The 15,569-nt window shown below is 38.9% G+C and overlaps 1 protein-coding gene across 1 annotated transcript in view; it reads right to left on the reverse strand.

The window, feature by feature from the left end:
* MED13 (mediator complex subunit 13) overlaps positions 1-15,569 on the reverse strand; it is a 77,121-nt gene that overhangs the window by 59,285 nt on the left and 2,267 nt on the right. Inside the window, exon 2 of the mRNA XM_044993691.1 lies at positions 13,455-13,689. Coding sequence (XP_044849626.1) covers positions 13,455-13,689 — 235 coding nt within the window. The remainder of the gene's footprint in view (positions 1-13,454; positions 13,690-15,569) is intronic.

A 15,569-nucleotide genomic window follows, 5' to 3' on the forward strand; every position in this document is an offset into this window, starting at 1 on the left:
AACCACAAAGCTTAATGGTATTGGACTTTAACTGCACAATAAACTCTGCACCATTTCAAAGGTTAAATGGCTGATTTCTATATAGCCCTTTAAGTGATCTCAAATTTACAATAAAATCTTGTGCATCAATTAGAAACACCATTTAAAAAAAGCTAAGAAGAGGTATTTTCAGTCTTTATGCCCCATTTTGTTTTGGGGGTAGTAGTCTACAAATAGGGGAAGGAAAGGTACAGAAATGAATCTTTGCAGCTATTGCAATAATTCAGGGTCTTCATTTCAAACAGTCAAAAGTGTGCACTTGAGGAAGGGAGTATTTTTCCAACAACTTATTTTCCTACACATAACCACTCTCTCTTATTTTCCTGCAAAGCCACTAGAAATTGTTAGTCTAACAACCAATGTTACTGGTTTAAAACTACAAATGTATCCATAAGCAGAGAGTTTGTCAATATCAGAATTTAACAGGCTATCAAGATTATACAAGTATTCATAACTAATCTAGTCTGTATCAACTCAGTCTCGATGAGACCTTTGTTCCTTAAGGGCTGTGCCTAAACAGCAGATACCCACAAAGATCCAATCTCAAATGAATACTGGTATATACTAAAGTCATAAAAAGAAGTCTAGAGTTATAAATAAACTTGCTATAAACTTTCATAACAAAACTAGCCAAATTCTAACATGCAATCATTTCAATAGCAAATTTAGACAGCTTCGGTGTGACCAGACAGCCATGTTTTGCTGTGAAAGCATCTAATTTCACCTACCACATTAAAAAATGAAGATTAAAGACTTTCATTACAACTAACTGCATGTTACAGGCACTCTGAATCAGACTAGGATCTATTTTAAATATTCTTTCCCTTTATCTCAAATCTTTGGCTCCTGAGAACCATTTTGCATAAAGTGGTTACTTTATTATTACTGAACAGTATGTGCAATCTTAAACCAGGTTAATTAAGTATTTGTGTTATTAAAAGGTAGCCCCTCCTCCACTCCACACCTGACTGTGATCTTGATTGTTTGCCAATTAATGAAAATAATTCTCCCTGACAGGAACAAACCTAGAAGATAGATGGTGTCTGAATTATCTCAATGTTCTAATATGGTATATACTAGTAAACTAGATTTTGAATTTCAGAAAGGAATGCCTGTGGGATATTTACAAGCATTGATTACGACATGCAAGAATGAATATACTTTTAGGCCAATTCAAAATACCAATATCCAAATGTTTCTATTCTTAAATAAGTGGTTTCTAAATTGTACCACAAGTGTTCAATTCCCCAGAAATCAGAATGCAAGTCATCTTTAAAAGGCCTGGGATAAGTTTAATATAAATCTTTCTAAATAAAAGACATTGTACAAAATTTGGAGGGGGGGGGGAAGAGAAGTACTTCGTCAGCCATATGTAAAATTTCATCTTTAAATTAAATTTAACAAACAAACAAACCAAAAAACCCACAAGAGAGACTTCTGGCTGAACTTAATGTCCAGAACAATTTAGAGTAAAGGAGAAGAAAGTGGATGATATTTAATTACCTGGAGAATATTGGGTAAAACTTGATGCTTTCTGTGGGGGTCTGTTCTTCCCCCAATGGGCATGCAACTCTCATTAACATTAATGGGAGTTTATGCACAGAGGGAGAATAGACCCCTCAGTTAGGGAGATCCGGAGACAGTCTCCCAAGTCTAACTACATAGTAATAATCAAATGCGAGATATATGTATCTTGCAAAATAAAGGCAAGTTTACATCATCTTGAAGGCACAGGGAGGACTTAATGGGTTTAAATTCAAACAGCTTTCAAAAATCCCATACATACTAAGTTTAACATACCATTATATTTGTACAAATGAATGAGAAGTTTGACAGATTTTGGAATTAACATTCATAATTTTAATTCAAGCTTCAACAGTGCCAGGCTTGTCTTTAAACAGTTTTTAAGACAAGGCTACAAACACAGATCTGAACTCTGTTTACTGCCTAGCCTCCACTGTTGCTGTCTTTGGTGGAGCAATACAGGTCCCACTTTCCCTAGTTTAGGCACATTCTGGAAGAGCACTTCTTTGTGGAAAGAGATTAACAAGTTGCTAATGTTTGCCCAGACAACAGCAGATTGCAGTTTTAGAAATGCTCCAATAGATATCACCTTCTCCATGCCAAGAGAAGAACAAAAACCACACATACAGTCCCATACGTTTTCATTAAGTTTTGAGTAATTGGGGCATTTGCTATGTGATTGTACAGTGTCTAGAACGATGGGAGCCAAATCTAGCTAAGACCTCTAGGAGCTACCACAAGACAAACAGCAGGAACAGGAAGACAAGCTAGCACAGACACCAGAAAATCTCAACCCCAAGTACTTAGAGCACTCAAGTCAAATTCCAATTCTGTTCTCTGTATAGAGCAGGGGTCGGCAACCTTTGGCACGCGACTCACCAGGGTAAGCACCCTGGCAGGCCATACCAGTTTGTTTACCTGCCGCATCCACAGGTTCGGCCAATCACACCTCCCAATGGCCACGGTTCACCGTCTCAGGCCAATGGGTGTGGCGGGAAGCAGTGGCCAGCACATCCCTCGGCCTGCACCACTTCCCGCCGCCCCCATTAGTCTGGAGCGGCTAACCGCGGCCACTGGGAGGTGCCATCAGCCAAACCTGTGGACACAGCAGGTAAACAAACTGACCTGGCCCACGAAAGGTTGCCGACTCCTGGTACAGAGGAACTGCTCAGCTGGTTTAAGTTTCTAGAATTTAGGTTTTATGGGGATACAAAGTTCTATTCTGCCATGAAACAAAGTTTCTTCAATTAAAAATAGTCATAATCACTATAAATTGCTGAAATATTTCCTTTTTAAAACTTTAACGTAGTTGTTTGGACTGGCTGCCTTCCTTCTTCATCAGGCGATCAGTGTGACATTCTCAGATGCAAATAGTTCAAGGCATTAATGACGTTCCATAGATCCTAATAAAAAAGTTATTTAATCTCTGCACCTGCAGTCATCTTTGGAAACAAACGGAAGAGTGGTTCTATAAAAGAAGTGACCCTCATTGATGGAATGAGCACAGAAAGTAGCGAAGCACAGAGCAGCAGTCTCTGCCAGAACAATACCAAAACTTGACAAGACTTTCCTTGAAGGAAACCTGCAGCAAATCCTTTACCAAAATCACCTCTCTCAAAAATCATGAATCAGACCCCCAAGCCTCATGAGAGAGTGTCTTAAAAAAACCTCAAAACAAACTTTTGATATTTGCCTTCTGGTTTTTGACCCTTTGAGATGCACTCATCACAATTTCAAGCTTTTCTCTGCAACCAAGAAGGCAAGAAACAAACCCTTTTTCTCCTTAAATGAATGCGGAGATCACCACATCACCTATCACCAGGAACTGTGGCTTTAAGTAATAAAATATCATGAGGGCTGGCAACACTGCTTTGCTGCAGGGTTTTTTTTTAAAACTGATCTTACCCTCCTACTCTCAGAAGCACAGCATGAAGAAAAAGAACCTCAAGCCCAAGGCCAGATTTGAAAACTGCCACCCATCAGACTACAGCCTGAAAGGACGCTGGTTTCCAGGATGTTGGAAGCAAAATTTTAAGTATAGTATTTTCAGGCTTTAAAATGAGTGGGCTTGAGATAAAAGTCTCTCTAGGCAGTAAATAGCTACAAAAAGTCTGTTTACTTAGTCTGAATGAACTGTATATCCCTACAAAAAAAGGAGGGCTAAATAGGATAAAGATTTTTATTTTAAAAAAAAAAAAGCATACTGAAGGTTATATATACACGATCAGGTTAACCAGCATAAATAAAAAACTAATTCACATTTACAAAATGTGCTTGAAGTCCATGAGAAAAAACAAACAACTTGAACTCAAGTTTCAAAATAAAATAAATAAATAAATAATAATAATAATAATGTTTTAAGCACACCAACAGCCCAAGTCTCCCTGCCAACTTTTTTACATTGGTTTAAGTTTCTCTTCCAGGTTGCTGTGTGTCTCACAGCAACAGGGGAAGCCAAGTAACAAGGAAACAGTGAAACTGACTGTACACAGTCACATCAAATGCACAAAGTAAGCGGGGAGGGAAAATATTTGTCCTCTAATCTATTTCAGTTAGTAACTTAAATTTAAGGGTGAACAAAGAAAAAAAATTTAAAGAGAGAGAGAGGAGGGAGTGTTTTTAAAAGAAGCCTTGCTGTCCCTTTAATCCTATTGAAAACAAACACTCATCTGAAGAGCTGTATGTGTACACAATCAAGTACAGCATCAAGAACTATACCAGGGGTGGCCCTCCAAGCTGCATATGACACTCTTCAGAAGTTTGAGAGCCAGGACGTGCTTGCCGGGGCTCAGGGCTTCAGGCCACAGGAGGCGCCGGATGGGACTCGGCGCTTCAGCCCTACTCCGGCTGAAGTGCTGAGCCCTGGCAGGTGAGCCCCATAGGGATCAAGCCCTGAGACCCCATCTCCCCACTGGGCAGAAGCCCCTACTGCACCACCTCTCCCCCCCAGTCCGGTAGGTGTAGAATGGGGGAAGCTCCATGAACCACCCTTTAATGGTAAAAGGGCCGCATGCTCTTGCAATACAGGCACTCAGTGTGCTATAAAAATTAACCACACAAGCAGTATAATGTTCCAGAATAGTTATGTAGCGTACATAATATGTAGGGTCATACCAAATTCACGTCCATTTTGGTCAATTTCACAGTCATAGGATTTTAAAAATTGTAAGTTTCAGGATTTCAGCTATTTAAATCTGAAATTTCAAGGTCTTGTAACGGTAGGAGTCCTTATTCAAAAAGGAGTTGTGGGGGGTGGGGAGGGGCTTGTGGTACTGCTACCCATACTTCTGCACTGCTGCAGGTGGCAGCGCTGCCTTCAGAGCTGGGCAGCTGCTAGCCAGGAGTCCGGCTCTGAAGGCAGAGCCACTGCCAGCAGCAGCGCAGAAAGATGGCCTGCTACGGTACTGCCACCCTTACTTCTGTGCTGCTGCCTGTAGAGGTGGGCCCTCAGTCAGCAACCGCCACTCTGCGGCTGCCAAGCTCTGAAGGCAGCAGTACAGAAGTAAGGGAGGCATGGTATGGCATTGCCACCCTTACTTCTGCGCTGCGGCTGGCAGGCGCTGCCTTCAGAGCTGGGCACCTGGCCAATAGCTGCCGCTCTCTGGCTGCTCAGAAGTAAGGGTGGCAATACCGCAACCCCTCCTAGAATAACCTTGACACCCCCTGTAACTCCCTTTTGGATCAGGACCCCCAATTTGAGAAACTCTGGTCTCCCCCATAAAAATCAGTATAGTATAGGGTAAAAGCACACAAAAGACCAGATTTCATGGTCCATGAGGTGTTTTTCATGGCCACGAATTTGGTAGGGCCCTAATAATGTGGTGGTGAGGATAATATAGGCACCTGTCTACTGGGACCTGGACTGAGTCCATCACTTCACATAAGCCATTGAAAAGTCTTCAGATGGTAAGCCTTCAAATAGCTACTAACCTAACCGGATTTTTTCTGGCAAACCTGCAGTTAAAACCCACCTTATTACTTTTACCAGTCTAGCCTCTCTCCTCCCTCTCCCAACAACAGTGTATGCCATAATCCACGAAAGAAGATTAACTTTCATTTTGCTTCCCCGTCCCTGCATTAATAATACTTCATTCCCAACAGTATTGCATTTAAATTTGCCCCACTCTGAACATATATCTTTAAAATTTAAAAAAAAAAATCTAAGTCTTAAGTGAAATTAAAATGTATTATAAAATGGAGGGAGTGTTACTGAAAGCAATGGCCAGGACAAAATAGTTCACATTTCATATTTAAGTAAACTACTTACTCAAGTTGCCACCGCCAGAAACTGAACTGAAACCATTTTAAAAGTCTAGTTTGCTTTCATCAGATTTGCTCTTTACTCTCTTTTTCCTCAGTCTAGACCCCACCCAATGAAAGTCAGTTTCATTTTTGTTTACAGTCCATTTTACTTTTAGGTACTCTAGGATCAGCATATTGCTGCAAAGTGTGGAAGTATGGTTTGATTAATGCAAAAACTTGTAGCAAGTTTTGAAGAAAGCTGTCATGAAGTGTTTCTGACTCAGATTTTGTAAAACATTTTGCTACCAAAAAAAAAAAAAAATCTAGATTTGTGGCCAAACTGTTACTTGTCAGCATCCTTTTACTGTAAACCATCCTTTGCTTAATGTATACTTAGAGTAATATAAAACAGGTTTGAAACTTTCAAAACCAGTAACATGAGACTCGAATATTCAACATGTTAAAGTATACATTTCCAAGAACCCATCAAAATCCAACAGCTTTATTTCCTCCAGTATGTCAGGACTTCTCTACACTTACTGCGCTGCTGTAGCACTTAGTGAAGATGCTACCTATGCCAACTGGAGAGCTTCTCTTGTTGGCATAGATACGCCACCACACCAAGAGGCAGTAGCTACGTTGATAGAAGCCCTCCCGTTGACATAGCACTGTCTACACTAGAAGTTTGGTCAGTATAAGGGCATCACTCAGGGGTATAGAAAATCCATAATTATACTGACATAAGTTTGTAGTGCAAACCAGGACTCAGAAACAACACCAATAGCCATAGTTGTTGCGACCTCAGCTACGAAGAAGATAAATAAATCAGGAAGCTATTTTTAAATTATATTCAACATTCAGTAAACTTTTAACAGATATTGAGAAAGAACTCAACATGTTCTAAGCAACAGCAAACTATGCAGATCACAAACGACTTCACCTGGCACTTTGAACGACTATTTTAACATCACTTTAATTATGTGAAAAACAAATCACTTCTCAGCATATGTGTACATTTTCTTGCATTTACTTTCTTGTATCAGGTTTTACAAATAGGCTTTAAAAAGCCTATTGCTCACCTTCCCTCTCCACACATCCCCCAAAATAACAAATTTCTTTTAAGACAGTGGTGGGCAACCTGCGGGTTGTCAGGGTAATCCACTGGCGAGCCGCAAGACAATGTTTACATTGACCATCCGCAGGCACGGCTGCCCGCAGCTTCCAGTGGCCGCAGTTCTGCGGCTGGTCAGTGTAAACACTGTCTCGCGGCCTGCCAGTGGATTACCCTGACAAGCCGTGGGTTGCCCACCACTGTTTTAAGAGCTCTCATTTAATAGCCCAGTCATAAATATAGACTGTATAAATCAAAGTTTTGCCTTAATCAAACCACACACCGTACTAAAAACTCAACTTATGGTGGTGGAGGGGATAGGAGAGGCTGTCAGCTGATATACTTACTACAATTTCATACTGCATCAATATACAATAAAGCCTTAAGCCAAGTGCTACAATTTAAAACAAAACAAAAGTATTCCAAAATTAAATCGAAGCTTAATTTACATTAAGGATTAAATGTTGGAAGATATTGACCATTATTGAATTTAAAGAGTAATAATTATCTAGTTAAACTTGAGTGACAAAGAGTTCAAGATGCTATTACTATTAGATAAAGTTGCAATAACCTCCTCTGATCTGCCCCACTTCCTTCTGTCCTCTTCTCTTTTCCCCCTCCTCTAAAGTTTCCTTCTGTTCTTTATCTTATTCTAATAATTTTTTTCAACCCCTCTGTACATGAAATAAGGCAGAATAAGATTTGAAACTAATTGGATTTTTAACTATGTAATACAAATTGATTTATATTTTAAATGTTCATATTACATATCAAATGTTTCAACTATAGTTAAGGTAGCAAATGGTTAACACAAGACTTATGTATTATACATTGTTTCTTTTTTTAAAAGTAAAATATTAATAGGGAAAGAAAATATTACAATACATCGTTCACTTATTATGAAAATGGTAATTACTATGTATTACACACAGTAGATGTTTCACATGTAAGAACAAGTTCTAACTATGCCCAAATGCAGCAGACCCATTAAAAAATGCATTTAACCAACACACTTTAATCCTATTTCTAGGAAAAAAGTATTTGTGTTCCACAGAACAGCCTCTGGGCATCCACACTTTTTGGACAGTTTCCTTGACTGAAAACCAGTTCAGATATAAGCTACAGTCCAAGATCACATATTCTACTAAACTATATCATACCATATCTACTGTCACTATATTTGCAACAAGACACAAACTAGACTTTTCTTAAGAAGTGTTAAGTCTTTGCAAAAAGTGTGACTGCAATGTGAATACACCTATAGGTAATATACAATGTTTTTTTACCTTCCCTACCCATCCTCCCAGAGGAAAATAAAAGCAGAATATTTACACTTCTGGAGTATATATTGTGCTTGCTTATAGGGTTTTTAAGATTGCTTCAGTCCTTTGTAACTTTTTCACGAAGATCAAGTTTAGCTTGTCAAGCCAGACACGGCAACACTGTGTTTTGACACTGTGCAGAACACACATATGCCACAATGAAGAGAAAACTGCAAGCAAGTGTAAAATATAAACTGGGACATTTAGCCACATTAAACTTGACAAAAAAACATTATTTTTTTAGTTTGGAGAGTAATTATGCATACAGATGGATTTCACTTACACTGGAGGAGTTTTGATAAACACCATCCTCTGTGATCAAGGAATTTTTCCCTGAATTTCTAAAGTCACATTCTGCATAGGATATTCAATCTGGAACAACTATATCACCACCTGAGCTGAAAGTCCACATTTGCATGCAGTAGCAATTTTCACCTTACTCCACAGATGTGAAACAGACATGTTATCGCCGGCATAGAAAAGAGCTGGAAAGATTTAAATCAAACAGCAGCTTCAAGCTATTATGCATATCAAGTAGCAAGATACAAAACAAATAAAGATGTTCTGTAAAGAGAATGCACAAACAGCACTGAGCAATGCTTATTAGCAGAGTTTTGCTGGAATGGACATGCCTCCACATGGAGGACACCAAAATGCCTAAGAACATATTGTACAGTGAACTTTAATGGGCAAAAGATCTAGAAGCAGGCAGAGGATGAGAAAGATTTATTGCTACCTACTGCAACATACAGACACTTAGGCTCACTATTTTGACACCTGGTACAAAGTTTTGTAGCGTGACATTTATCAAACAGAAGAGTATACGTCAAAAGCAAGCACTGCCAACGAAGTGAGTAAACCATTAGTGAAGTGGTTCTCAAACTGTTTAGTGGACCACTTGCTAGGAGCCTGTAGAACAGTGATTGGTCACATGATGTTGGCTCTTACACTGGTTTCTGTATTAGAAGCTAAAGATACCTTAGTACTTAACCGGTCCACATGATTTGGAAGTGGAGTGGAGAGGATCCATGGGACATACTGTTACAACACTGTCCCCATTATGAAAGTTTGAGAATCTCTGCACTATGCACTTCCTTGCCTAAGATACAGAAATATCTGCTGCCATTTGGAATCCACAATAGCTCAAGACTGCTTGTCATTTTTAACATGAAGGACAAACAAATATGCATGCCTGCACAGACTTCTGAAAAATTTTTTAGATATCAACCATTGTCCTTCTTATAGCTTGCACCTTCCCGTAAGTCTAATGCAGAGCCAAGACTAACATTAATTTATAAATTACTCCCCCACCAAAGCATGCTGTACAAACAAACAAGGAGTCTAGTACAAAAAAGGATGAAGTCAGTAAATATAGGGCCAAAAGTAGTGAAGAACACGCAAATTAAAAGGATATTTTTAGAAGTTAAGAGATATGAACTGAGAGAGAAGGAGGGGAAAAAGAGTTCCACATTATACCACTCACCACAATAAAGGTATAACTTGCTGGCCAAAGGCACAATGGTAGAATCCTTCAAATGTGGGCGAAACACAAAAAGTACAACTATTGCCTCAGAATTAGGTCTTGAGCACAATCTGGACCTATAGAACATTTAAAACCCAACATTATCAACTTCAACCCCCATATTTATATAGTCAAACACTTTGAAGAGCACAGAGAAGGTGTAATACAACTATGGTTGCTCAAGCCAGTGAGATACTGTGCTGCAGCATTCTGAACAAGCTTATGTAGTGGAGACATTCTACTTTAAGCCTTGCAGGGAGGGATTTACTATGATCGTGCCTCACTGTTGCTACAAGACAATACCATTGCAAAGTTGCCACAGGTACAGCAGATTAAATAGTTTTCCTAGAACATTTGATATTGCACTTTTAGAAAAAGTGTGACTGAAAGACATGAAAATTCTTAACCAGAGTCATTACCTCTGAATAAATCCCCTCATAAATTGGGGAAACAAGGAGTAGAGCCCCTCACATCAACAACCTCTACCAGCAACAAGACTTATACCCAAGGCTCAACGTAGAGAGTTCAGATACAGCCAGCTGGCAAAATCATTCAAACAGTCTGCCAGCGCAGAGAATGAACTTCCATAGGGCAAGAGATATACAATTGCATGTCACATAAAAAACATTGATACTCCACTATGTTTAGACATTATCTTGCCAGGAGACCCTGTAGGTTTTTAGAAAGATCCTTGAGGGATTTGACATATGGCATCCTTCAACAAGTTGTTCATCACCAAGAGCACCTCCAAAACACAAGCAATGTTAAGCTACAACTCATGGCAAATCAAAAGCTGCCAAGAAGTCTCATATGCCCAATGATTTATGGCCCCTTAACAAGCAGTTTCAACTCTAAAGGGAGGCCAGACTCTAGACTGTTACTGCAGGATTGGAACTGAATAACTGCTGCCTTCTCAAATCATTTTCCCTAAAAGAGGATTGTCACTCAGCAATAAGTGGCATACTCTCTAGCATCAGAAGGATGTTTCTTAAACATAATGGAGTTCCCCATTCCTCCTTAAAAATGGTCAACACCCTCAGTTTGCTAAGCAATAGCATTGATAATGCCTGGTAATTCATTATAGCCACACTCTGTTTTCACCAAACAATATGAGCAAGGATCAGAACAACAGATAGCAGGCCTCAGCCTGCTAGCAATTTATCTTTTCCATGAGCAGTGTAACAAGGATGGAGCAGAATGGATTAATAAAAACAGTCCGCTAACCAATAATTCATTGCTATGCCTATGGAGGAGGCCAAGTAATATTGTTTGGGCTCAGTTATAACAAAGTTTTTGCACAGGAAAAGGACAGGGTTCAGGCAACTTCCCAGCTACCCCCTCCCCAATCTAGCTGCTTCATTTCTTATAGATCACCTATGTAATTGCTCTGGTTATAAGGATCCAAGCTGACTAGAACCTTGTAACAGCTGATAATGGCTTTTGAAGGCTAACTTCCTTGTTGGAATGAGAGGTCAGGCACGTTTAACCACCAGGAAGATCAAAAAGTCATGAGCTGTTAGCCTCACAATCTGTGTGGAAACAAAACATCTCTTGTGCCAAAACTGGTATGGAATAGAACTTGTACTGAAATGCAGACATCAATGATCAAGCATCCCCAACCCAAACAAATTAAATATCCAAAACAGACCCAAAGATAAGATTGAGCAAACAACCAATTCTGTGTGAGCGCCTCACTAATTCTAGATAAGACAACTCAGAAGTTCACTTCCAGGAAGACATATGCCGGCCCATCTACTCTGAAGTCCCGAAGACAATCTGTGAGCACCACAGACATTAGCTCAGAGAATAAAGCTACAAGGTATCCCCCCAGAGTCTGATGGTATCTTTTACCAGGTCCCTCCTGATTACTACTTTAAGTTACTTTAAGTGAGTGATTTTAAAAAATGCTAGATACTGACCAAATAAAATGTATCACACTAAATACAGCAGACAAGTTTGGAAACTTGGGCTCAGTCCTATGTGAACCTGTGGTTTAACTTCGTGCTCATGATCTATTAAAAAAAAAATCTAATATTCTTGTCTCACCCTATGCCATAACAGCCAACACCAGACCAAAACTTACACTGACACTTCTACGCAAGTGTTGGTCTTTACTCAGGAGTAGCCCAGGACAAAAACAGCATGGAATCTAAGTTACATCTCACTCAACAAAAGATGGCTCCTGCAGGTCTGGACAGAGGACATTCATAGGGCAAACTACACAAGTTGTAGCTGACTACTCCATAAGAGAAGTTTCCGTTTCCAGGATTGTTAGTAGTAGCAACACTATTGCAATTCCTGCTAACTCAAATACAATATCGGAAACATCTGTAATTTTAGTACTTGAGTCTTTTCCAGTACATAATACATTTTTGTTGCATAAAACATGAAGTTCCTTCTTATAAACTTGCTGTGCATACGGAAAATCTACAGATTACAAGACTGTTTCAAATCAAATTGCTTCAACTTCATATTTGCTTTTTGGTATGTCCACAATTACACAGAGACTATTAATGTATTCTAGTTCTCTCAAGTACCATTTATTCATCCAACAGAAAACATTTCCCTGAAAAGAACAAGTACTCACAGACTTCCATTTTCATCAAAAGCATTACATACCAAAACTAGACTTAATTTAAAATTCTGCAATATGAATGCTTTTCATTATTCTAAAGTTTAAGTACAACAATATGACTTCTTAATATTTTTGTATAAAAATAAGTATCCATAAGCCTACTGGGGAGACTGGATACAAAGGTAGTGGTTTAAAAATTAGCTCTCCAAGCAAAAACACAAAACAGGAAGCAGTCATCTGTCAACAAGATTATATTTTAAAAAAAAAAAAAAAAGGTATGTGTTATGATTTTATTTTCTAAGCCAAAATTTTCAAAATAAGATACCTAAAGTTAGGCACCAAAATCTAAATTCAGACACCCAAATAAGAATGGTCTGACTTTCAGAAGTGTAAGCCATCACCACCTTTAATGGTGACAGTAACCTACTTTAACAGACACTCAGCACTTCCGAAAGAAAACAAGAAAGTCTTAATATACAAGATTCTCAGGATTCCCTGCTCCCTGAGGTGCCTTATTTAGGCACCTGTATTTTGAAAATTTTGACCATGTTTATACTTCCAGAGACAACTCCATCTAGTTCTCTAATTTTTCCCCCCCATACCTTAAAAATGGCATTTAAGATAAATTCTGATCACCTACAAATGAGTTTATACCAAAACGTTTTAATAATATTAAATCATCTCACACCTAAGCCACTGCCACAGAGTCTTGCAATTCTTTGTTTTAAAGAAAAAATACTATCCAAATTTGACTCACTTTAGTTTTCAAAAAGCATAGGATAAAAAAATTAAAAAGCGCAAAAAAATTCTCCTTGAATATCTAGCACCATTTCTCTCAGTAGAAACAGCCACCCTAAATACAGTATCAGTACACAACTCAAGAAAAGTTCTGTTTTGATAAGATTCCACAATCATAGCAATTCGGTTTCCTAGAAGGCCCCCACTCACCACCATAAACTCAAGGTGATACAAGGTGTTGTAAGTATGACATATCACTATAGAAAATAAACCGTATGTCATTACAAACACTACAATGGATAAAGTGGGAACTTTTTAAGTATGGAAGATAGCATCCCTTTGACTGATGGATTAGATTTTGTTCAGTACGTTCTCTTTTACCTGAGAGGTCATGATGAATAAGATCAGTAAAGTTGGGGTCATCGCCCCACCAAAATATCCATAACTCTCTGCGTCCAGGTCTCTGATCGCGCCGCCAAACACTCAATACATCGGCTTTCAGACAGCGACTGAAACTGCTCAAAATGGGATCCTCCTCCGTTACCGGAAAGAGAATTGGGGCAGATGTTGGACCCTGCCATACGTATCGTTTCCATTTAATCCCAGTCAAGTCAGCCTGTGGAAGAGGAACAGAAAAAAAAAATTAGGTGAAAAACATTTGGGGGAAACAAGGTTTACTAAATCCTGAAGTTACTTCTAGTTCCTTCATTAGAAGGAAGTTGCAAATAGGACTCTTGGCAAAAAGCTACTAGACAAACTCTAGTTCTGTGATTTTAAAAAGAGAAAAGAAAAATCCACGATCCTATGCTTTTAAGCAAAACTTACCAAAATAATTTCTAAAATGTATTGTACTCTGCTGAATACAAGGATGATGTATATCATATGTAGCTTATATCCTAAACCAGGGGTAGGCAACCTATGGCACACATGCCGAAGGCAGCACGCAAGCTGATTTTCAGTGGCACTCACCAGTCCAGGGGGCTCTGCATTTTAATTTAATTTTAAAGGAAAATTCTTAAACATTTTAAAAAAACCTTACTTACTTTACATGCAATAGTTTAGTTATATATTATAGACTTATAGAAAGAGACCTTCTAAAAATGTTAAAATGTATTACTGACACGCAAACCTTAAATTAGAGTGAATAAATGAAGACTCGGCACAGCACTTCTGAAAGGTTGCCGACCCCTGTCCTAAACTATGACCTGCACCTTGCTTTACCTCTATCAATCTCTATCTTTAAATAATTGCTGTAAGTATTAATATCCCAGAAGCAAAGTTTCCATAAAACTGACCAAGTTCTTAAATGTTTGCACTGTTGTTGTAGCTGTGTTGGTTTACGCAGAAGAGACCTGAAGAAGAGCTCTGTGTAGCTCGAAAGTTTGTCTCTTTCACCAATAGAAGTTGGTCCAGTAAAAGATATTACCTCACTCACTACCTCACTGATCATGTATCTTGGCAAACACTTTTTTCCTTAGCCTTGATCTTACGCATGTATGCTCCCTCTGTACATTTTAAATTACACAATGCTTTCAGGAAAACTGTATATAATAGATCTACCTTCAGTGAACACCCTTAACAACCAGTGCTTTGAAAGATCTACTGGTAATAACAATTCTTTATTTTGAAGAGAGGGAATACATCAAGTTGCAACTTTTCAAGTGCACCCACTGTACCCAATGCCATCATATTCTCCCCTTCTCCCACTCCCAAAATTAAATCATGTTATTTTTCTGCAAAAAAATGCATTTAACTTAAGTCTGAAACTGAAGTTATTATCCTGTTAGCCACAACAATTTGTTTTGCTCTATATCTTCCTATTAGCACAGGTAATCTCTATTCTTGAACTATTGTTTACAAAGCAACACTGTACCAAAAAGATCAAGGTTTAATCTGACCACTTCTTAAATGGAACAGTGACTCAAGATGCATGGCAGGAGGTGCCAAATTGATTCAGTCTTATAAATGAGCATATACAAGGGGGGGGTCCTTGCTAACACCATCCCGCCTTCTCCCACATGGTTCTAATCTCTCCTCTTCCCCCAGGTATGACACAATAATTAAGATTATTGCACAGTTTTATCTAACAGGGTAGCCCCCCCACCACCGCAGTAGGAAGATGAGGCTTCGGACTCAGTGTTGCTAAGGAATTTGCAACAGTTGGTACTTCTGAAAGACTTACAAGATGTTGCTCATACCGAGCTGCAGACCTGATGCAGCCTTCATACTGGTATCCTGCCTGCAGACATGCTCAAGCTGCCCAGATTCCACTCCCCCAAAATACACCAGCAAGAACAGCCAGACACAGGGTTTGCTTAAAACAGCCTCCATAATAATAAATACCAGTCAGCCTAATACAAATTAATTTGCATTAAAAGGAAAATGAAACAGGCCAGCAATCCCCGTAGACAAAAACAAGTGCACTATATTCCAATCCAAATCAAGTTGTCTTTAGGAGCTGTCAAACGTGAAGATTAACAGTTTAACGGTAAAAAA

This window comes from Mauremys mutica, chromosome 19 (genome assembly GCF_020497125.1).
Source record: "Mauremys mutica isolate MM-2020 ecotype Southern chromosome 19, ASM2049712v1, whole genome shotgun sequence".
Taxonomy (NCBI): Eukaryota; Metazoa; Chordata; order Testudines; family Geoemydidae; genus Mauremys; species Mauremys mutica.